The sequence below is a fragment of the Salmo salar genome, chromosome ssa03 (assembly GCF_905237065.1).
Source record: "Salmo salar chromosome ssa03, Ssal_v3.1, whole genome shotgun sequence".
Lineage (NCBI taxonomy): Eukaryota > Metazoa > Chordata > Actinopteri > Salmoniformes > Salmonidae > Salmo > Salmo salar.
In genome coordinates, this window is record NC_059444.1 from 12,189,504 (window position 1) to 12,210,009 (window position 20,506).

The 20,506-nt window shown below is 38.8% G+C and overlaps 2 protein-coding genes across 3 annotated transcripts in view; one reads left to right on the plus strand and one right to left on the minus strand.

The window, feature by feature from the left end:
- LOC106598568 (potassium channel subfamily T member 2) overlaps positions 1-2,789 on the minus strand; it is a 58,269-nt gene extending 55,480 nt beyond the window's left edge. Inside the window, exons 1-4 of the mRNA XM_014189602.2 lie at positions 2,350-2,789; positions 1,499-1,578; positions 1,145-1,244; positions 331-375 (exon numbers count right to left, since the gene is read on the minus strand). Coding sequence (XP_014045077.1) covers positions 331-375; positions 1,145-1,244; positions 1,499-1,578; positions 2,350-2,444 — 320 coding nt within the window. The 5' untranslated portion in view covers positions 2,445-2,789. The remainder of the gene's footprint in view (positions 1-330; positions 376-1,144; positions 1,245-1,498; positions 1,579-2,349) is intronic.
- Positions 2,790-8,034: 5,245 nt separating this feature from the next.
- The window catches only part of LOC106598656 (complement factor H), a 34,447-nt gene continuing 21,975 nt past the window's right edge, over positions 8,035-20,506 (plus strand). For both annotated transcript variants that reach the window (XM_045714501.1, XM_045714502.1), the window contains exons 1-11: positions 8,035-8,266; positions 8,944-9,135; positions 9,814-9,993; positions 10,278-10,460; positions 10,585-10,620; positions 11,328-11,477; positions 12,321-12,512; positions 13,191-13,370; positions 13,655-13,837; positions 13,962-13,997; positions 14,613-14,954. In XM_045714501.1, coding sequence (XP_045570457.1) covers positions 8,182-8,266; positions 8,944-9,135; positions 9,814-9,993; positions 10,278-10,460; positions 10,585-10,620; positions 11,328-11,477; positions 12,321-12,512; positions 13,191-13,370; positions 13,655-13,837; positions 13,962-13,997; positions 14,613-14,954 — 1,759 coding nt within the window. In that variant the 5' untranslated portion in view covers positions 8,035-8,181. The remainder of the gene's footprint in view (positions 8,267-8,943; positions 9,136-9,813; positions 9,994-10,277; positions 10,461-10,584; positions 10,621-11,327; positions 11,478-12,320; positions 12,513-13,190; positions 13,371-13,654; positions 13,838-13,961; positions 13,998-14,612; positions 14,955-20,506) is intronic.

The following is a 20,506-nucleotide window of genomic DNA, read 5'->3' on the forward strand; positions in this document are numbered from 1 at the left end:
AGCGCGATCTGGTCTCCATGTTACCAGGCAACCACTGACATATTACGCTTCCATGCATTGTTACCAGGCAACCACTGACATATTAGGCCCATGTCTGAATATGCTTCTCCTAATGTTTTGTACACTCGGAGTATATGCAATTTAGCAGACAATTTTATCCAGAGCGGCTTACAGTCATGCGTGCATACATTTTACATATGGGGTGGTCCCGGGAATCAAACCCACTATTGTTGCATTGCAAGCACCTTGCACTACCAACTGAGTTACACAGGACCTTCTCTTTGGCTTTTATTTAACACTCGATTAGAAGAGGGTAGATTAAACACTAACCAGTCAATCTTTAAAAATATGTACGTTTGATTAGGGCATCCCCAGCTGTAAGGAAAACAAAAAGATAGACAATTAATGAACAACAATGTCTAACTGTGCAGAATACTATTGAATAAAAATACATTCTACAGTCATGTTTTTATTGTCACATGCACAAGTACAGTGAAATGCCTTTCTTGCTCACTCTTTCCCAACAATGTAGTAATCAATATCAGTATTACTATAAAAAATACATTAAAAAAATTCAAGTAGAACAGTAACACTTGAGAAATAGAAAAAAGATTGGAGGACGACTGTGAGTGAACTGACAGTATATACAAATATTATCCTTTTATCACAACTTACTAAGTACACAGCGACCCGACTCTTATTCGCTTATGTTTCCAGATGAGATGACTTTACTGCACGAGAGTTTTTACAAAGCTTACATAAGTAACCCAACTAAAGCTACACTGACTAAAGGTCAAGAGCACACCCATAGTCAGCCACTGGATGCACCAGTGTTTTCTTTCCCACATCACCACACAGACATGGTTATGATGTCCTTGATTGACAGTGGATTCTAACATTTTCAACATGTTCAGTGCATTCACTTCCTCTGTTTCCAGGCATAGAAATAAAAGTGTTAGAATCATTGTCATTGAGAATTGCCATGGCACGGTTTAGTACCGCTAATGACTGATACTTCTACATTCTCTTCGAATTATCCCTTTTTCTTCTATTGGAGTTATAAAAAGCAACATTTCTGTGACAATTCAGTGAACTCCACGTGGTATGTAAATGCACCTACAACACATGGAATGAATGTCCTTACCAGCCATGTCCTTTGGATGGGTCATCTGTCAACACACGACACATGTATAGGACACAGCTCAGGACCTTTATGGAGAAGTCGAACACTCGTCGTCTCAGGCCTGGGAGACAGAGAGACAGAGAGGTTATAATGTCATACCTAGGGTCAGGAGTACTTCCTCACCATGTGACTTGACCAGGAGAACATCTGGGTCCCTTAGTTATAACTGGTTCAACAGTTATAACCAATGCTGTTTGTTACTGATGCAAAAGGTGTATGTTTCCCTCTTTAAAAAAGTACAAATCAGATTTAGGCACAGAATATAGTGTAGTTCGACTGTGACTAACGTTACACATTTAAAAAATGATTACTTACTTGATCTTTGGTTTTTGATGAAGAACAGTTTAAGTCTCTCTTTGAAAGTACTTTCATTGGCGTAAAATTCTACTTGCACCCTTGGGGAAAAAATAAATATAAATTGTTTCTGTAAATAAAATGAATAATGTCATATTTACTACGTTTTGGAGCATGGCTAAGGCTGGGTATTAACCTTTTACGGCAGTGGGCTAAATCAGGGTCACAGAGTGATTCTTGGTGGTCTTAAACAAATCTACTTTGAAACAAAAGTATACGACACACACACATGGTTATGAGCTTAAAAACACCTGTACCATGACAGATATAGAGTTTAAATGTACTCCATTTTGAGTTTGCTTCCCAATATTACACTTTATATACATCACAGAAGACTGAAATATAACAAAACCGTTTGATATAGAAACACCTGATTTTCAGCGGTTTAAAACAAATGTTTATTAATGATTCAATTATGAATAACATTCCACACATTAAAAGAAAGGGCTAGATTCTACAGGTACAAACTCTAAATAAACTTTGACCCTGGACTATCAACTACTGCTGTATGCCAATCATAGTCTCATTCCCTTCTTATGCCAGCACCATGACACTGTAGGTCTTTATACAAATGTAACCCCCACAGATTTGTTCTAAGGGGTGCACTATTAGCATAGTCATTCTCTTCCCCTCTCCAACTACACTTTGCAAAACACAAAATCACAACACAAAATCTACTATTGTATTGAACAAGTAAACATGTTTTTTAAAATGTCTCCACCAACCTTACGTTTTGTACTAGCTACAACAATGTTTAACCACGTCATTTTTTATAATTGTAGTTAACATGATGTCAAACAAACTGAACCTACCTGTCATCATTTTGTAAATTCTGGTCCCCGAGGAGTAAGTCTCTGAATCTATACTTCGGGGGAAGAGGGGGTACTTCGCTCTCCAAATCAACCATAGTTTTCCTCTGCTGTAGCTACATCAGCCGAAAAAAAATCCAGATCATCAATCCAGATCTCAAATGCACACTTTTATGACTGTATTTTAAAACAATTGTTGTACTCCGAGTGCACAAAATGTGTGTCTTCTCACTCCAAGCGCTCGAAATGACTGCATACATCACACAAATGTTGTTACATTATTTGGAAAACAAGGAAGCCGCTATAGGCTAATTATTCAAAATCGTCCCATTGTTGAGCATCCTTGGCAGTGCACGTGCGACTACACCCAAAGTCCAATTGCATCATTCTATAACCTCTTGAGGCGCTTTGCGTGGGTATCAGTGTCCGCAACATCTGAAGCGCACATTGCAGTCACTGGAGTCGTCGGTTTATTGGTGATGATGATTAAGGACGATTTCAATATATACAGCGCCTCCAGAAAGTATTCACACCCCTTGACCTTTTCCACATTTTGGTGTGTTTCAGCCTGCATTTAAAATGGATTTAATTGGATCAACATTTTTACAAATTAATAAAAAAGGAAAAGCTGAAATGTCTTGAGTCAACAAGTATTCAAGCCCTTTGTTATGGCAAGCCTAAATAAGTTCAGGAGTAATAATGTGCTTAAAAAGTCACATAATAAGTTGCATGGACTGAGTGTTTTACCCCACACATACAATGATCTATAATATCCCGAGCAGTGAGTTTCAAACAGATTCAACTACAAAGACCAGGGAGGTTTACCAAGGTCACATAATAAGTTGCATGGACTGACTCTGTCTGCAATAATTGTGTTTTACAATACTTTTGAATGACTTCCTCATCTCTGTACTCCACACATACAATTATCTGGAAGATCCCTCAGTTGAGCAGTGAATTTCAAACACAGATTCAACCACAAAGACCAGGAAGGTTTTCCAGTGCCTCACAAAGAAGGGCACCTATTGGTAGATGGGTAAAAAAAAGCAGACATTGAATATCCCATTGAGCATGATGAAGTTATTAATTACACTTTGGATGGTGTATCAATACACCCAGTCTCTACAAAGATACAGGCATCCTTCCTAACTCAGTTGCCAGAGAGGAAGGAAACCAGTTAAAACAGTTACAGAGTTTAATGGCTGTGAATTTAGAAAGTTGAGGATGGATTAACAACATTGTAGTTACTCCACAATACTAACCTAATTGACAGAGTAAAAAGAAGGAATCCTGTACAGAATACAAATATTCCAAAACATGCATCCTGTTTGCAACAAGGCACTAAAGTAATACTGCAAAAATATGACAAAGCAATTCACTTTTTGTCCTGAATACAAAGTGTTATGTTTGGGGCAAATCCAATTAAAACATTGAAGAACTTTGAAAAGAATAATGGGCAAATGTTACACAATCCAGGTCTGTAATGCCATTAGAGACTTACCCAGAAAGACTCACAGCTGTAATCGCTGCAAAAGGTGATTCTAACGTGTATTGACTCAGGGGGGTGAATACTTATCTTATTTTTCCTAAATGTTTTACAATTGTTCGAATTTTTCTTCCGCTTTGACATTACAAAGTATTTTGTGTAGATCGTTGACAAAAAAAAGACCATTAAATCAATTTGAATCAAAATGTGGAAAAAGTCAAGGGGTGTGAATACTTTCTGAAGGCACTGTATTATTACATTATTATTTTGTTGATTTGGATCAGTGGAGGCTGCTGAGGGGAGGACTGCTCATAATAATGGCCAGGAATGGACTGAATTTATTTAGTTTATTTATCTGTTATTTTACCAGGTAAGTTGACTGAGAACACGATCTCATTTGCAGCAACGACCTGGGGAATAGTTACAGGGGAGAAGAGGCGGATGAATGAGCCAATTGGAAACTGAATAGAATTGTATCCTAAACATGTGTTTGATGCCATTCCATTCACTCCATTCCACTGACTCCATTCCATTCACTCGATTCCACTGACTCCATTCCACTGACTCCATTCCATTCACTCCATTCCACTGACTCCATTCCACTGACTCCATTCCATTCACTCCATTCCACTGACTCCATTCCACTGACTCCATTCCACTGACTCCATTCCACTGACTCCATTCCACTGACTCCATTCCATTCACTCCATTCCACTGACTCCATTCCACTGACTCCATTCCACTGACTCCATTCCATTCACTCCATTCCACTGACTCCATTCCATTCACTCCATTCCACTGACTCCATTCCACTGACTCCATTCCATTCACTCCATTCCACTGACTCCATTCCACTGACTCCATTCCATTCACTCTATTCCATTCACTCAATTCCACTGACTCCATTCCACTGACTCCATTCCATTCACTTCATTCCACTGACTCCATTCCACTGACTCCATTACACTGACTCCATTCCATTCACTCCATTCCACTGACTCCATTCCATTCACTCCATTCCACTGACTCCATTCCATTCACTCCATTCCACTGACTCCATTCCATTCACTCAATTCCACTGACTCCATTCCACTGACTCCATTCCATTCACTTCATTCCACTGACTCCATTCCACTGACTCCATTCCACTGACTCCATTCCATTCACTCCATTCCATTCACTCCATTCCATTCACTTCATTCCATTCACTCCATTCCACTGACTCCATTCCATTCACTCAATTCCACTGACTCCATTCCACTGACTCCATTCCATTCACTTCATTCCACTGACTCCATTACACTGACTCCATTCCACTGACTCCATTCCACTGACTCCATTACACTGACTCCATTCCATTCACTCCATTCCATTCACTTCATTCCATTCACTCCATTCCACTGACTCCATTCCATTCACTCAATTCCACTGACTCCATTCCACTGACTCCATTCCATTCACTTCATTCCACTGACTCCATTCCACTGACTCCATTCCACTGACTCCATTCCACTGACTCCATTCCATTCACTTCATTCCATTCACTTCATTCCATTCACTCCATTCCATTCACTCCATTCCACTGACTCCATTCCACTGACTCCATTCCATTCACTTCATTCCATTCACTCCATTCCATTCACTCCATTCCACTGACTCCATTCCACTGACTCCATTCCATTTACTCCATTCCATTTACTCCATTCCATTCACTTCATTCCATTCACTCCATTCCATTCACTCCATTCCACTGACTCCATTCCATTCACTCCATTCCATTCACTCCATTCCACTGACTCCATTCCACTGACTCCATTCCATTCACTCCATTCCATTCCATTCACTTCATTCCATTCACTCCATTCCACTGAATCCATTCCAGCCATTATTATGAGCCGTCCTCCCCTCAGCAGCCTCCATTTGGATAAATACAAACAAACACACTAACACATCGAACAAACAGTCATCTGATGCATTGCACTATAGTGTTTCTAGCACATGGTAATTTTCAACACCCGTCCCCTTGGGTTCTAATTGACACAAAAGAAAATAAATAAATACATAATCAATGAAAAATCACATAAAATCACAGATCAGTACATTATCAGTACATTATCACAATTATATGCACAAAAACAAATCTCATACATACTGTATGTATCCCTAATATTTACACCATGGAGGTACACGGGTCTTAATTGATCTGTTGATTGCACGCAGCAGATCATACGTGATTGTACTGTTGGAGCTATAGCAACCAGTTTTTGGTGTTTCTTCTGAATGTATTAAAATGTTTCAGCAGTTTATGTTCTTCTGATAAAGTGTTCCATGCATGTGCTCCTCTGTACGAGAAGGAGGACTGTCCTATAGAGGTTTTTCATAGAGGGACCATGCAGTTTCCCCTGGTGCCCCATGAAATGTGGATTTAGTGTTATTGATGACCACACATTGTCCACGGTTTTCCAAGATGTAAACCAAACCAGCTGATGGCTTTGTCTGATAAATTCAACTTGTGGAGTTTGGAGAGCAGTACCCTGTGATTCACTATGTCAAAAGTCTTTTTCAGGTCAAGGACGACTGCCCCAACCACATTTCCCTCATCCAGTGATTTCTTGATATTCTGCAGTAGGACACAGCTTGCTGTTTCAGTGGAGTATTTTGGTCTGAATCCAAATTGTTCCTGGTGCAAGTACTGATGCTTATCCAGATATGACATGAGCTGTTCTGCTAGGACTTTCTCCAACACTTTACATAAGACAGGCTCGAATACATCTGTTTGACACACCTCTCTGAATTCAAAACAGTCAGCTTTATTGACATCTCTGAGTTCAAAACAGTCAGCTTTATTGACATCTCTGAGTTTAAAACAGTCAGCTTTATTGACATCTCTGAGTTTAAAACAGTCAGCTTTATTCACACCTCTCTGAGTTCAAAACAATTAGCTTTCTTGACATCTCTGAGTTCAAAACAGTCTGCTTTATTGACATCTCTGAGTTTAAAACAGTCAGCTTTATTGACACCTCTCTGAGTTCAAAACATTCATCTTTATTCACACCTCTCTGAGTTCAAAACAGTCAGCTTTATTGACATCTCTGAGTTCAAAACATTCATCTTTATTCACACCTCTGAGTTCAAAACAGTCAGCTTTATTCACACCTCTCTGAGTTCAAAACAGTCAGCTTTATTCACACCTCTCTGAGTTCAAAACAGTCAGCTTTATTCACACCTCTCTGAGTTCAAAACAGTCAGCTTTATTCACACCTCTCTGAGTTCAAAACAGTCAGCTTTATTCACACCTCTCTGAGTTCAAAACAGTCAGCTTTATTCACACCTCTCTGAGTTCAAAAGTCAGCTTTATTCACACCTCTCTGAATTCAAAACAGTCAGCTTTATTCACACCTCTCTGAATTCAAAACAGTCAGCTTTATTGACATCTCTGAGTTTAAAACAGTCAACTTTATTCACACCTCTCTGAGTTCAAAACAGTCAGCTTTATTCACACCTCTCTGAGTTCAAAACAGTCAGCTTTATTCACACCTCTCTGAGTTCAAAACAGTCAGCTTTATTCACACCTCTCTGAGTTCAAAACAGTCAGCTTTATTCACACCTCTCTGAGTTCAAAACAGTCAGCTTTATTCACACCTCTCTGAGTTCAAAACAGACAGCTTTATTCACACCTCTCTGAGTTCAAAACAGTCAGCTTTATTCACACCTCTCTGAATTCAAAACAGTCAGCTTTATTCACACCTCTCTGAATTCAAAACAGTCAGCTTTATTGACATCTCTGAGTTTAAAACAGTCAACTTTATTCACACCTCTCTGAGTTCAAAACAGTCAGCTTTATTCACACCTCTCTGAGTTCAAAACAGTCAGCTTTATTCACACCTCTCTGAATTCAAAACAGTCAGCTTTATTGACATCTCTGAGTTTAAAACAGTCAACTTTATTCACACCTCTCTGAGTTCAAAACAGTCAGCTTTATTCACACCTCTCTGAGTTCAAAACAGTCAGCTTTTATCACATCATTGCTGGTGGTATTTGTTTTTGTAAAACGAAAAGGCACTGCACTGTCACAATATTTATGATGAACAGTCCAATAAAATCCTACAACAACTACAACATGAAGCATTATTTATAAGACAATGCAATTGAAGTCAGCTACACCCCTTACTGTTCAAAACAATTCTGTTTTGTTGGAAACACAGTCAGATGCGCCAAAATACATAGCCTATTTGGAAACTCTAGAGTTTGGAACTGCCCTAGGCAATGATTAACTTGCACACAGCTGACCTAAACTATTTGTGAAATCCAGTTTACTTTATTCGGCAGTAAGCATTTGTCAGAGTCGCATGGGTTATCTATTTTGTAGGGAAATGCGTGAACCAAAATGTTTGTTTTTTGTTCTATTGATTTGGTGTCTCGGCACAGTACACGGTAAGAGCTTTTGTTACGTGGCATCATTCACTTCTCATTTTACAAAATGTTTATTTAATTTGTTGGCAATTTTGATTAAAATAACCAAGTGGACCTTATGCTCCCACGTTGTCTATGGGCTATTACAGATGGACTCCATGGTCGTGAGCCTCACATTTCATACACTTCTAAGTGGTTGGCATCTTTACTGCCATTCCATTACATGTGATCATTACATGGTAAAGGCCTTTCATTGGTGAGGATGACTTTTCAGGGTCGATCACAAGCATTGGAATTGTTAAAGGGATGTTTCATTCAAAATGCAACTGAACATAAGCTTTTCTCGCACCTTGGCTGTGGTCGAATCCCCAAGACAGATTTTGGATATGTGTTTTGCTTACTTGGGTATTTGATAGTCATGTTGTGTTTGGTCACTATCACCATAGGGCACAGTTCATTCTGAAATGATGTCTGAAACACCTTACAAACACTGAAATACAATTCACAATACAAAAGTGTCCCTTTCTGAAGAACTCGTCTGCATCAGGTTTTTGAAAAGTCAAAAGTGTTCTCATACACTTTTGGATTGTGATGTATTTATGCATCAGAACGCCACAATTCAAAATGTAATAAAGTAATCTGGTTGTTATCAGCTTTACTGTTCCTTTGATAATTAGGCCAAGGTTGCTCCATTTCAGCTCAAGATTCCCAACGAAGCTGCCTAAAACCCAAACTGGATCGAGGTTATTTTGACCTGGATGAAGAAACGTACCCGCATGGCACTAAACTTTACTATGCCTGCGATAAAGGCTGGAAACCTGTGGTTGAGGGGTGGTGGGGGATGGTTAAGTGTGAGAACAGAAAATGGTCCCACATACCTCAGTGCATAGGTAAGTGATTTGAGCATTCTTTTAAAAAAATGTATCATGAATGAATTGTTAGAACATTGGTGTTTGAGATCATGGGAAGACTTTGAGGGTTCCTGCTGCCCTCATAGAGTATAGTGTGTACTGCTCACTGTTAATACCTGCATGTTGTACTGGGAAGTCACCAACAATCTTGTATTGCTTGTTAACACGTTTTCTGTTCAGGTGAAGATGGAAAGACTGTTGATGACTTTGTTTAAGCTTTCTTTTCATAATGTGTAGGGAACTCCTTGTACAACAGCCTAATTGCACTAGGTCACTAGTACTATCAGGAACTCTCCTAAAAGAGACTCTCCCAACTACATCACATGCTATCACAATACATCTCCAAACCCTGCCCCAAGTCCCCAGTCTCCCTCTGGCAGCCCTGATTTAGTGTATATGGCCTTCTGGGGCCGCCCTTAGGCTTCAGCTTTGTAAACACGAAATCCTGAGACTTTGGGTCAAGCACCGGGGTAAAACCTGACAGTGGAAAAGGTCTATACAGCCCTTTTTGGCACACGGCACAGATAGTAGACTAGTCCATCTACTTTGTCTACCTTAAGATAAATACAGACATGCTGTTTGGTTCAAACCTCACTCTAGCTTTTCTCCCTCAGTTGATTCAATAAGATGTTTATAGTTGATGTTTTTGTTTTTCAGATGAGAACAACTGCATTCCTCCAGATAACCCTAATGCTAAAGAGAAACCTCTTAATGTGAATGGATGGTATCCCAATGGAAAAACTGTTTGGTTTGATTGTGATTTAACACATGAAATTAAGGGCTCTCCCTCAGCTAAGTGTGAGAATGGGAGTTGGAGAGAATTACCACTTTGTGTAGGTGAGTGTGTTCTCAGAGTTGTCTCTGTATCAAACCCTTGTTTTGCTCCACTATGTGGACATAATGAGGACTTTTTCATTACATTTAATGAAATATTACATTCTGTATTTTTTCACCTCTTTCACCACAGAGGGTGGCATTTCGTCATGTATTCTCCTTCATTTTGTTAAACATTCCAGTGATTGTCAGTGGAAGCAGCATGTGTCAGTGTCACGCATGAGAAAGATGCTGTACATAGCAACATGTATTAGTGTCTGTGTTTCCACTGTCTTGGTTCTTTACAGAAAAATACGACTTGTGTCGAAAACCTCCTCCTGTTGTGACCAATGCAGTTATCATTCATAAATATCAGGACAAGTTCCCAGAAGGCTTTAAGTTAAATTATACATGTCAGGATTCATATACTTTGGAAGGAACTGACTCTACTGTTTGCCAATCTGGAGGATGGACCAAAGGTCCCACATGCAGTAAGTGAAGTCCTGGCGTCAGAGCCATCATTCTATAGTGTGACTCCTGTTTCCTTGGTTGTTTCATCTTCTGAACCCTTCTGAATAAATCATTGATATTTGTTCCCTTCCTCCCTCTCAATAGTTGAAACTCCATCCCCCACAGAGTGGCCCAGCACAGGTAAAAGTGACCAGTCATTTTGTATCTTAGGCAAGAACAGCTTTGTTTACCCCAATGGCAATAAACTGGCAATAGCAATATTGAACAATGTAACTGGCCAAACGAGCTAAACAAACCTGCAGGTTTCTTGTTTGGTGAGTGACATTTCTATAAGATGTTTTACATTGCACAAATTGTGCCCCCTGATATTCCTAAAACATCCCAGACTGATAAATCTATGAACATTGGGTCATTGACATCAGTTGAGGCCAAAACTGTGTAGTTTGTAGTAACAGCCTTCAAGCTAATGTTATTAACCATGTTATATTAATGTTATTAATCATGTTATATTAATGTTATTAATCATGTTATAGTAATGTTATTAATCATGTTATATTAATGTTATGAATCATGTTATATTAATGTTATGAATCATGTTATATTAATGTTATGAATCATGTTATATTAATGTTATGAATCATGTTATATTAATGTTATTAATCATGTTATATTAATGTTATTAATCATGTTATATTAATGTTATTAATCATGTTATATTAATGTTATGAATCATGTTATATTAATGTTATGAATCATGTTATATTAATGTTATTAATCATGTTATATTCATGTTATTAATCATGTTATATTCATGTTATTAATCATGTTATATTAATGTTATTAATCATGTTATATTAATGTTATTAATCATGTCATGTGTGGAACAGGTGATGGAGGCAGCAGCACTTCGAGTGACAGAGGGAATGGTGGCACGTCTAGTGGAGGGGACCGCAGCACGTCTAGTGGAGGGGACCGCAGCACGTCTAGTGGAGGGGACCGCAGCACGTCTAGTGGAGGGGACCGCAGCACGTCTAGTGGAGGGGACGCCGCGTAGGGAGGCAGCACGTCTAGTGGTAATCTCATCCAAATGAGAAATTCCATAAAAAAATATCCTATTCCTTCCTCAGTTTAGTTCAGCCAGTCATAAATATTGTAACAAACCTGGCATTGATTAGACCGATTGCAGGTACCATAATGCCACAATATTCTGCTTTTGTTACGTGGCATCATTCACTTCTCATTTTACAAAATGTTTATTTAATTTGTTGGCAATTTTGATTAAAATAACCAAGTGGACCTTATGCTCCCACGTTGTCTATGGGCTATTACAGATGGACTCCATGGTCGTGAGCCTCACATTTCATACACTTCTAAGTGGTTGGCATCTTTACTGCCATTCCATTACATGTGATCATTACATGGTAAAGGCCTTTCATTGGTGAGGATGACTTTTCAGGGTCGATCACAAGCATTGGAATTGTTAAAGGGATGTTTCATTCAAAATGCAACTGAACATAAGCTTTTCTCGCACCTTGGCTGTGGTCGAATCCCCAAGACAGATTTTGGATATGTGTTTTGCTTACTTGGGTATTTGATAGTCATGTTGTGTTTGGTCACTATCACCATAGGGCACAGTTCATTCTGAAATGATGTCTGAAACACCTTACAAACACTGAAATACAATTCACAATACAAAAGTGTCCCTTTCTGAAGAACTCGTCTGCATCAGGTTTTTGAAAAGTCAAAAGTGTTCTCATACACTTTTGGATTGTGATGTATTTATGCATCAGAACGCCACAATTCAAAATGTAATAAAGTAATCTGGTTGTTATCAGCTTTACTGTTCCTTTGATAATTAGGCCAAGGTTGCTCCATTTCAGCTCAAGATTCCCAACGAAGCTGCCTAAAACCCAAACTGGATCGAGGTTATTTTGACCTGGATGAAGAAACGTACCCGCATGGCACTAAACTTTACTATGCCTGCGATAAAGGCTGGAAACCTGTGGTTGAGGGGTGGTGGGGGATGGTTAAGTGTGAGAACAGAAAATGGTCCCACATACCTCAGTGCATAGGTAAGTGATTTGAGCATTCTTTTAAAAAAATGTATCATGAATGAATTGTTAGAACATTGGTGTTTGAGATCATGGGAAGACTTTGAGGGTTCCTGCTGCCCTCATAGAGTATAGTGTGTACTGCTCACTGTTAATACCTGCATGTTGTACTGGGAAGTCACCAACAATCTTGTATTGCTTGTTAACACGTTTTCTGTTCAGGTGAAGATGGAAAGACTGTTGATGACTTTGTTTAAGCTTTCTTTTCATAATGTGTAGGGAACTCCTTGTACAACAGCCTAATTGCACTAGGTCACTAGTACTATCAGGAACTCTCCTAAAAGAGACTCTCCCAACTACATCACATGCTATCACAATACATCTCCAAACCCTGCCCCAAGTCCCCAGTCTCCCTCTGGCAGCCCTGATTTAGTGTATATGGCCTTCTGGGGCCGCCCTTAGGCTTCAGCTTTGTAAACACGAAATCCTGAGACTTTGGGTCAAGCACCGGGGTAAAACCTGACAGTGGAAAAGGTCTATACAGCTCTTTTTGGCACACGGCACAGATAGTAGACTAGTCCATCTACTTTGTCTACCTTAAGATAAATACAGACATGCTGTTTGGTTCAAACCTCACTCTAGCTTTTCTCCCTCAGTTGATTCAATAAGATGTTTATAGTTGATGTTTTTGTTTTTCAGATGAGAACAACTGCATTCCTCCAGATAACCCTAATGCTAAAGAGAAACCTCTTAATGTGAATGGATGGTATCCCAATGGAAAAACTGTTTGGTTTGATTGTGATTTAACACATGAAATTAAGGGCTCTCCCTCAGCTAAGTGTGAGAATGGGAGTTGGAGAGAATTACCACTTTGTGTAGGTGAGTGTGTTCTCAGAGTTGTCTCTGTATCAAACCCTTGTTTTGCTCCACTATGTGGACATAATGAGGACTTTTTCATTACATTTAATGAAATATTACATTCTGTATTTTTTCACCTCTTTCACCACAGAGGGTGGCATTTCGTCATGTATTCTCCTTCATTTTGTTAAACATTCCAGTGATTGTCAGTGGAAGCAGCATGTGTCAGTGTCACGCATGAGAAAGATGCTGTACATAGCAACATGTATTAGTGTCTGTGTTTCCACTGTCTTGGTTCTTTACAGAAAAATACGACTTGTGTCGAAAACCTCCTCCTGTTGTGACCAATGCAGTTATCATTCATAAATATCAGGACAAGTTCCCAGAAGGCTTTAAGTTAAATTATACATGTCAGGATTCATATACTTTGGAAGGAACTGACTCTACTGTTTGCCAATCTGGAGGATGGACCAAAGGTCCCACATGCAGTAAGTGAAGTCCTGGCGTCAGAGCCATCATTCTATAGTGTGACTCCTGTTTCCTTGGTTGTTTCATCTTCTGAACCCTTCTGAATAAATCATTGATATTTGTTCCCTTCCTCCCTCTCAATAGTTGAAACTCCATCCCCCACAGAGTGGCCCAGCACAGGTAAAAGTGACCAGTCATTTTGTATCTTAGGCAAGAACAGCTTTGTTTACCCCAATGGCAATAAACTGGCAATAGCAATATTGAACAATGTAACTGGCCAAACGAGCTAAACAAACCTGCAGGTTTCTTGTTTGGTGAGTGACATTTCTATAAGATGTTTTACATTGCACAAATTGTGCCCCCTGATATTCCTAAAACATCCCAGACTGATAAATCTATGAACATTGGGTCATTGACATCAGTTGAGGCCAAAACTGTGTAGTTTGTAGTAACAGCCTTCAAGCTAATGTTATTAACCATGTTATATTAATGTTATTAATCATGTTATATTAATGTTATTAATCATGTTATATTAATGTTATGAATCATGTTATATTAATGTTATGAATCATGTTATATTAATGTTATGAATCATGTTATATTAATGTTATGAATCATGTTATATTAATGTTATGAATCATGTTATATTATTGTTATTAATCATGTTATATTCATGTTATTAATCATGTTATATTCATGTTATTAATCATGTTATATTAATGTTATTAATCATGTTATATTAATGTTATTAATCATGTTATATTAATGTTATTAATCATGTCATGTGTGGAACAGGTGATGGAGGCAGCAGCACTTCGAGTGACAGAGGGAATGGTGGCACGTCTAGTGGAGGGGACCGCAGCACGTCTAGTGGAGGGGACCGCAGCACGTCTAGTGGAGGGGACCGCAGCACGTCTAGTGGAGGGGACCGCAGCACGTCTAGTGGAGGGGACCGCAGCAGGTCTAGTGGAGGGGACCGCAGCAGGTCTAGTGGAGGGGACCGCAGCAGGTCTAGTGGAGGGGACCGCAGCACGTCTAGTGGAGGGGACCGCAGCACGTCTAGTGGAGGGGACCGCAGCACGTCTAGTGGAGGGGACCGCAGCACGTCTAGTGGAGGGGACCGCAGCACGTCTAGTGGTAATCTCATCCAAATGAGAAATTCCATAAAAAATATCCTATTCCTTCCTCAGTTTAGTTCAGCCAGTCATAAATATTGTAACAAACCTGGCATTGATTAGACCGATTGCAGGTACCATAATGCCACAATATTCTGCTATAACTAATTCTTAGCAGGTTAATTAATTAAATACATAGTGTGAATTTACAATGTTATTTGTAAGAGACCCTTAGGTCTCTATTCAATCTGGATCGCTGAAACGTTACAGGTTTTTGGTCATTTTTTTTGTTGGTATTTTATTAGGATCCCCATTAGCTGTTGCAAAAGCAGCAGCTACTCTTCCTGGGTTCACACAAAACATGAAACATAATACAGAATGACATAATGCAGAACATCAATAGACAACAACGGCTCAAAGACAGAACTACATACGTTATTTTGAAAGGCACATGTAGCCTACATATCAATATATACACACACACACACACACACACTATCTAGGTCAAATAGGCATTGTGCCACGAGGTGTTGCTTTACCTGTTTTTAGAAACCAGGTTTTCAGTTTATTTTAGCTATATGAGAAGGAAGGAAGTACCATGCAATAAGGGCTCTATATAATACTGTACATTTTCTTGAATTTGTTCTGGACCTTGGGACTGTGAAAAGACCCCTGGTGGCATGTCTGGTGGGACAAGTGTGTGTGTCAGAGCTGTGTGTAAGTTGACTATGCAAACAATTTGGGATTTTCAACACCTTAATGTTTCTTATATAAAGAAGAAATGATGCAGTCAGTCTTTCCTCAACTCTCAGCCAATAGAGACTGGCATGTATAGTATTGATATCAGCCCTCTGATTACAATGAAGAGCAAAACGTGCCGATCTGTTCTGGGCCAGCTGCAGCTTAACTAGGTTGCGCGTTACAAATGTAAAGCTAATTTCCGATTGAGTCGACATATGCAGAGTTCACCGTGAATGCAGTCTCCGCTAAAGCAGGAACATTGCCTTTAAATTTCATCAGGCTGTAACGCTGCATTTCCACGATACAGATTGATCCGAGCCCTAAGTTTCATGGCGTTTATCACTCAAAAAACTAATGCAGGAAAAGTAAAAATGCTGTAGAATCAATATATTTATTATGTCTTGTGGTTTCCAGTGTCTAATGCCACATTTCATACCAGGTTCATTTTTACAGATATCTGCTGTAACTGTCTCCAACAGGTGATGAGGCCTCACCCAATGTCAGACCCTCTGCCAGACCACAACCTAGTGGCCCATTTTTACCTGGTAATTCAAACTTTCTGTTTTCCACTTTTCAGCATTAGACTTAATATTATCATCTTATTTAGTGAACCAAACAGAAGCTAGTCCAGGAATGCTTACTTAAATCTTCCAAGTGTGATGCTTTATAATTTGTAACAAGCCTTTATAATGTCTTATAACAAGACTTTAACCCTCTCAGTCCTGAGACCCAAACAAAAACTGGCTTTTCATGTATCTGACTTGTATGTATCTGCTTGTCCAGCCCTTATATTTAGCCTCACAATGAAGTGTTTTCCCATTTTCTTTTTAGGACAACCATCGCTAGAACACAAAACTATTTGACATAAACAGTTGCATTCATGAGTTTTATTAACAAATGTCAATAATAAAAATAAGGTGCGCATAGGAAAACCTGATAAAAATGAATTTATTTGAACGCTGTAGTACAGAAAATGTTTGCTCATTAGAAAATGAGTGACAACAACTATGTCAGCTTATTACAGTATTATAGACACTATGTCCTGGGATTTTCTATGATATTCTATGTAGAAGAACCCCTTACCTTCTAATGACTCTTGTGTAGCTTGTGAGGTCATAAAGGAAAACATGTTACACGTGCGTGTTCGTAGACAGCTTTTAATAGTTTGTAGCTCAAACTATTCTGACTCTACAGACGTTTTTGTAAAAAAGGCCCCTTTGGGATCCGCCCTTGTCTCACAGACACCACTCTAGCTACGCCCTCGTTAATCACACAGGTTGGTACCAACGGCGGCAGAAGAAATAGACTAATCCAATGGTCCAACCCAGAAGTCTGTAGCTCAAATACACTTTGTTTAAAAAGGGGTTAGAAATCCTAAATCACACTGGCAGCGTAACGGTGGGACTGTTATGTCTCTATATGCAATTTCTGGCTGAGATTTAGTCCAGATCATTATGACATGATTACAAGAGACATACAGGGGTTGTATATGCTAATTACACATCTCATAATGCATTATAGCTGCATCATAATGAATTATACATGGATGCTTAGAGTACATTTTTACCACAATTCCTTTCACCTGGAAGTGGCCTGGTTTATGACCTGAAATGTCTCAGAACAATATGAGCATTATTCTTGTAATCCTGAAGTGCTGTATTTGTTGTTCAGTTGATAGCTGTGGAGAGAAGCCAACAGTTGATAATGGGGATTTTATCAGTGACTCTGACAGAAATCGAATGGCACTGACCTTCAAATGCATTAACTATTATAAACTTGTGGGCCCAGAGCAAGTGATGTGTCATAGTGATAAAACGTGGTCAAAGCTACCCATTTGTAAAGGTAAGTAAATTAATCACTTGCTAAAATTACCAAGATACCATCACACACCTAATTGTCTTGTCTAATAATATATCAACCTTCGTTAACACTCTTATATCCACTCTTTATATTACAGCTCCCTGTACCATTGACAAAAGGACATTTTACCTGCTGGATCTTAAAAAAGATATGTTTGTGAAGGAAGGAGAGAGTCAGACATTTCTCTGTAAAGAAACTGATTATTGGAAAAAACCTTTTGTTGCTGATGTTCGATGTCTGAATGGAGATGTGACCACTGGCAGTTGTACATGTATGTATGATGTACTACTCACAACAATAACAAACAGAATATACAGTACTTAATTAACACAATGTTTTCATTTGTTTATTATTTAGTTTAGTTTATTATATTTAATGTGTACTGTAAATGAGTCACTCTAAAATATATTATCACAAACTCAATGTATAAACCTTCATTTACACTTTTATATTGATTATCTTTTTACAAAGTGGGCTGCAAACTGGACGCACGGCGTTATTATTGGTTGGATCTTACACAGGATATGTTTCTAAAGGATGAACGTCAGACATTGAACTGTAAACAAAAGGATTACTGGGGTCGTCCTCTTGTTGCAAATGTTCAATGTCAGAATGGATATTTAACTTCGAACAGTTGTAAGTCTAATGCAACAGTAGGAAAGAGAATATAATCAACTGAAACACATTCTACACAGGTTTTTGTCAAGTGTGAAAACATACTGTCTTCAAGTTACAATAGTTGTACATGTCAGTTACTGAATATGCTACTGTAAGCCTCATAACATTCTAAATATGAACTACAATGTCATCCCATTTAGGTTACCAGCTAAACTAATATTTGGTAAGTGTTTATGGATCTCTGCACAGGTATTAAACTCAAGAAAACTTCAATGGGAGTTTTCTCAGTGTCAGATAAACATTAATAGAATCAAGAAATGGTAAGGCCAGTCCCATAAATACTGCCATTAGTTGTAGTTTGTAGTGAGCCTCTATTCTCTTCTGTAACTTCAACAAGGATGTGTATTTTCTTCACAGGCCTGATGAATCAATGCAACAAACCCAAAGCTGCAGCAAATCCCCTGGAAGACAGGACTTCCCACGTTGGCCACCAATCAAGATCATAATATGTTTGATTAAGTTGCTTTTACATTTGGTTCATGATATGGAATATGCCTCATAACACAGGGGGTTAGAAGGAGAGCAGAGAGGAATGGAGGTCCACCATCTTAGGATAGGAGGCTGTCTGAGAAGATTCAGACAGTCATTCTGAATGATTCAAAAGTAATGAAAAATACATGTTGAATATAATAATGGGAAGGTAAACAATTGATGAAATAGTTCATCAGCAAAACATTTGATATTGATCCTCTATTCATTTAAAGCAGAAAACTACTGATTGTCAATGAAAGTCGAATCAATACCCCACACATACAATACCCCACACATACAATGATCTATAATATCCCGAGCAGTGAGTTTCAAACAGATTCAACTACAAAGACCAGGGAGGTTTACCAAGGTCACATAATAAGTTGCATGGACTGACTCTGTCTGCAATAATTGTGTTTTACAATACTTTTGAATGACTTCCTCATCTCTGTACTCCACACATACAATTATCTGGAAGATCCCTCAGTTGAGCAGTGAATTTCAAACACAGATTCAACCACAAAGACCAGGAAGGTTTTCCAGTGCCTCACAAAGAAGGGCACCTATTGGTAGATGGGTAAAAAAAAGCAGACATTGAATATCCCATTGAGCATGATGAAGTTATTAATTACACTTTGGATGGTGTATCAATACACCCAGTCTCTACAAAGATACAGGCATCCTTCCTAACTCAGTTGCCAGAGAGGAAGGAAACCAGTTAAAACAGTTACAGAGTTTAATGGCTGTGAATTTAGAAAGTTGAGGATGGATTAACAACATTGTAGTTACTCCACAATACTAACCTAATTGACAGAGTAAAAAGAAGGAATCCTGTACAGAATACAAATATTCCAAAACATGCATCCTGTTTGCAACAAGGCACTAAAGTAATACTGCAAAAATATGACAAAGCAATTCACTTTTTGTCCTGAATACAAAGTGTTATGTTTGGGGCAAATCCAATTAAAACATTGAAGAACTTTGAAAAGAATAATGGGCAAATGTTACACAATCCAGGTCTGTAATGCCATTAGAGACTTACCCAGAAAGACTCACAGCTGTAATCGCTGCAAAAGGTGATTCTAACGTGTATTGACTCAGGGGGGTGAATACTTATCTTATTTTTCCTAAATGTTTTACAATTGTTCGAATTTTTCTTCCGCTTTGACATTACAAAGTATTTTGTGTAGATCGTTGACAAAAAAAAAGACCATTAAATCAATTTGAATCAAAATGTGGAAAAAGTCAAGGGGTGTGAATACTTTCTGAAGGCACTGTATTATTACATTATTATTTTGTTGATTTGGATCAGTGGAGGCTGCTGAGGGGAGGACTGCTCATAATAATGGCCAGGAATGGACTGAATTTATTTAGTTTATTTATCTGTTATTTTACCAGGTAAGTTGACTGAGAACACGATCTCATTTGCAGCAACGACCTGGGGAATAGTTACAGGGGAGAAGAGGCGGATGAATGAGCCAATTGGAAACTGAATAGAATTGTATCCTAAACATGTGTTTGATGCCATTCCATTCACTCCATTCCACTGACTCCATTCCATTCACTCCATTCCACTGACTCCATTCCACTGACTCCATTCCATTCACTCCATTCCACTGACTCCATTCCACTGACTCCATTTCATTCACTCCATTCCACTGACTCCATTCCACTGACTCCATTCCACTGACTCCATTCCACTGACTCCATTCCATTCACTCCATTCCACTGACTCCATTCCACTGACTCCATTCCATTCACTCCATTCCACTGACTCCATTCCATTCACTCCATTCCACTGACTCCATTCCACTGACTCCATTT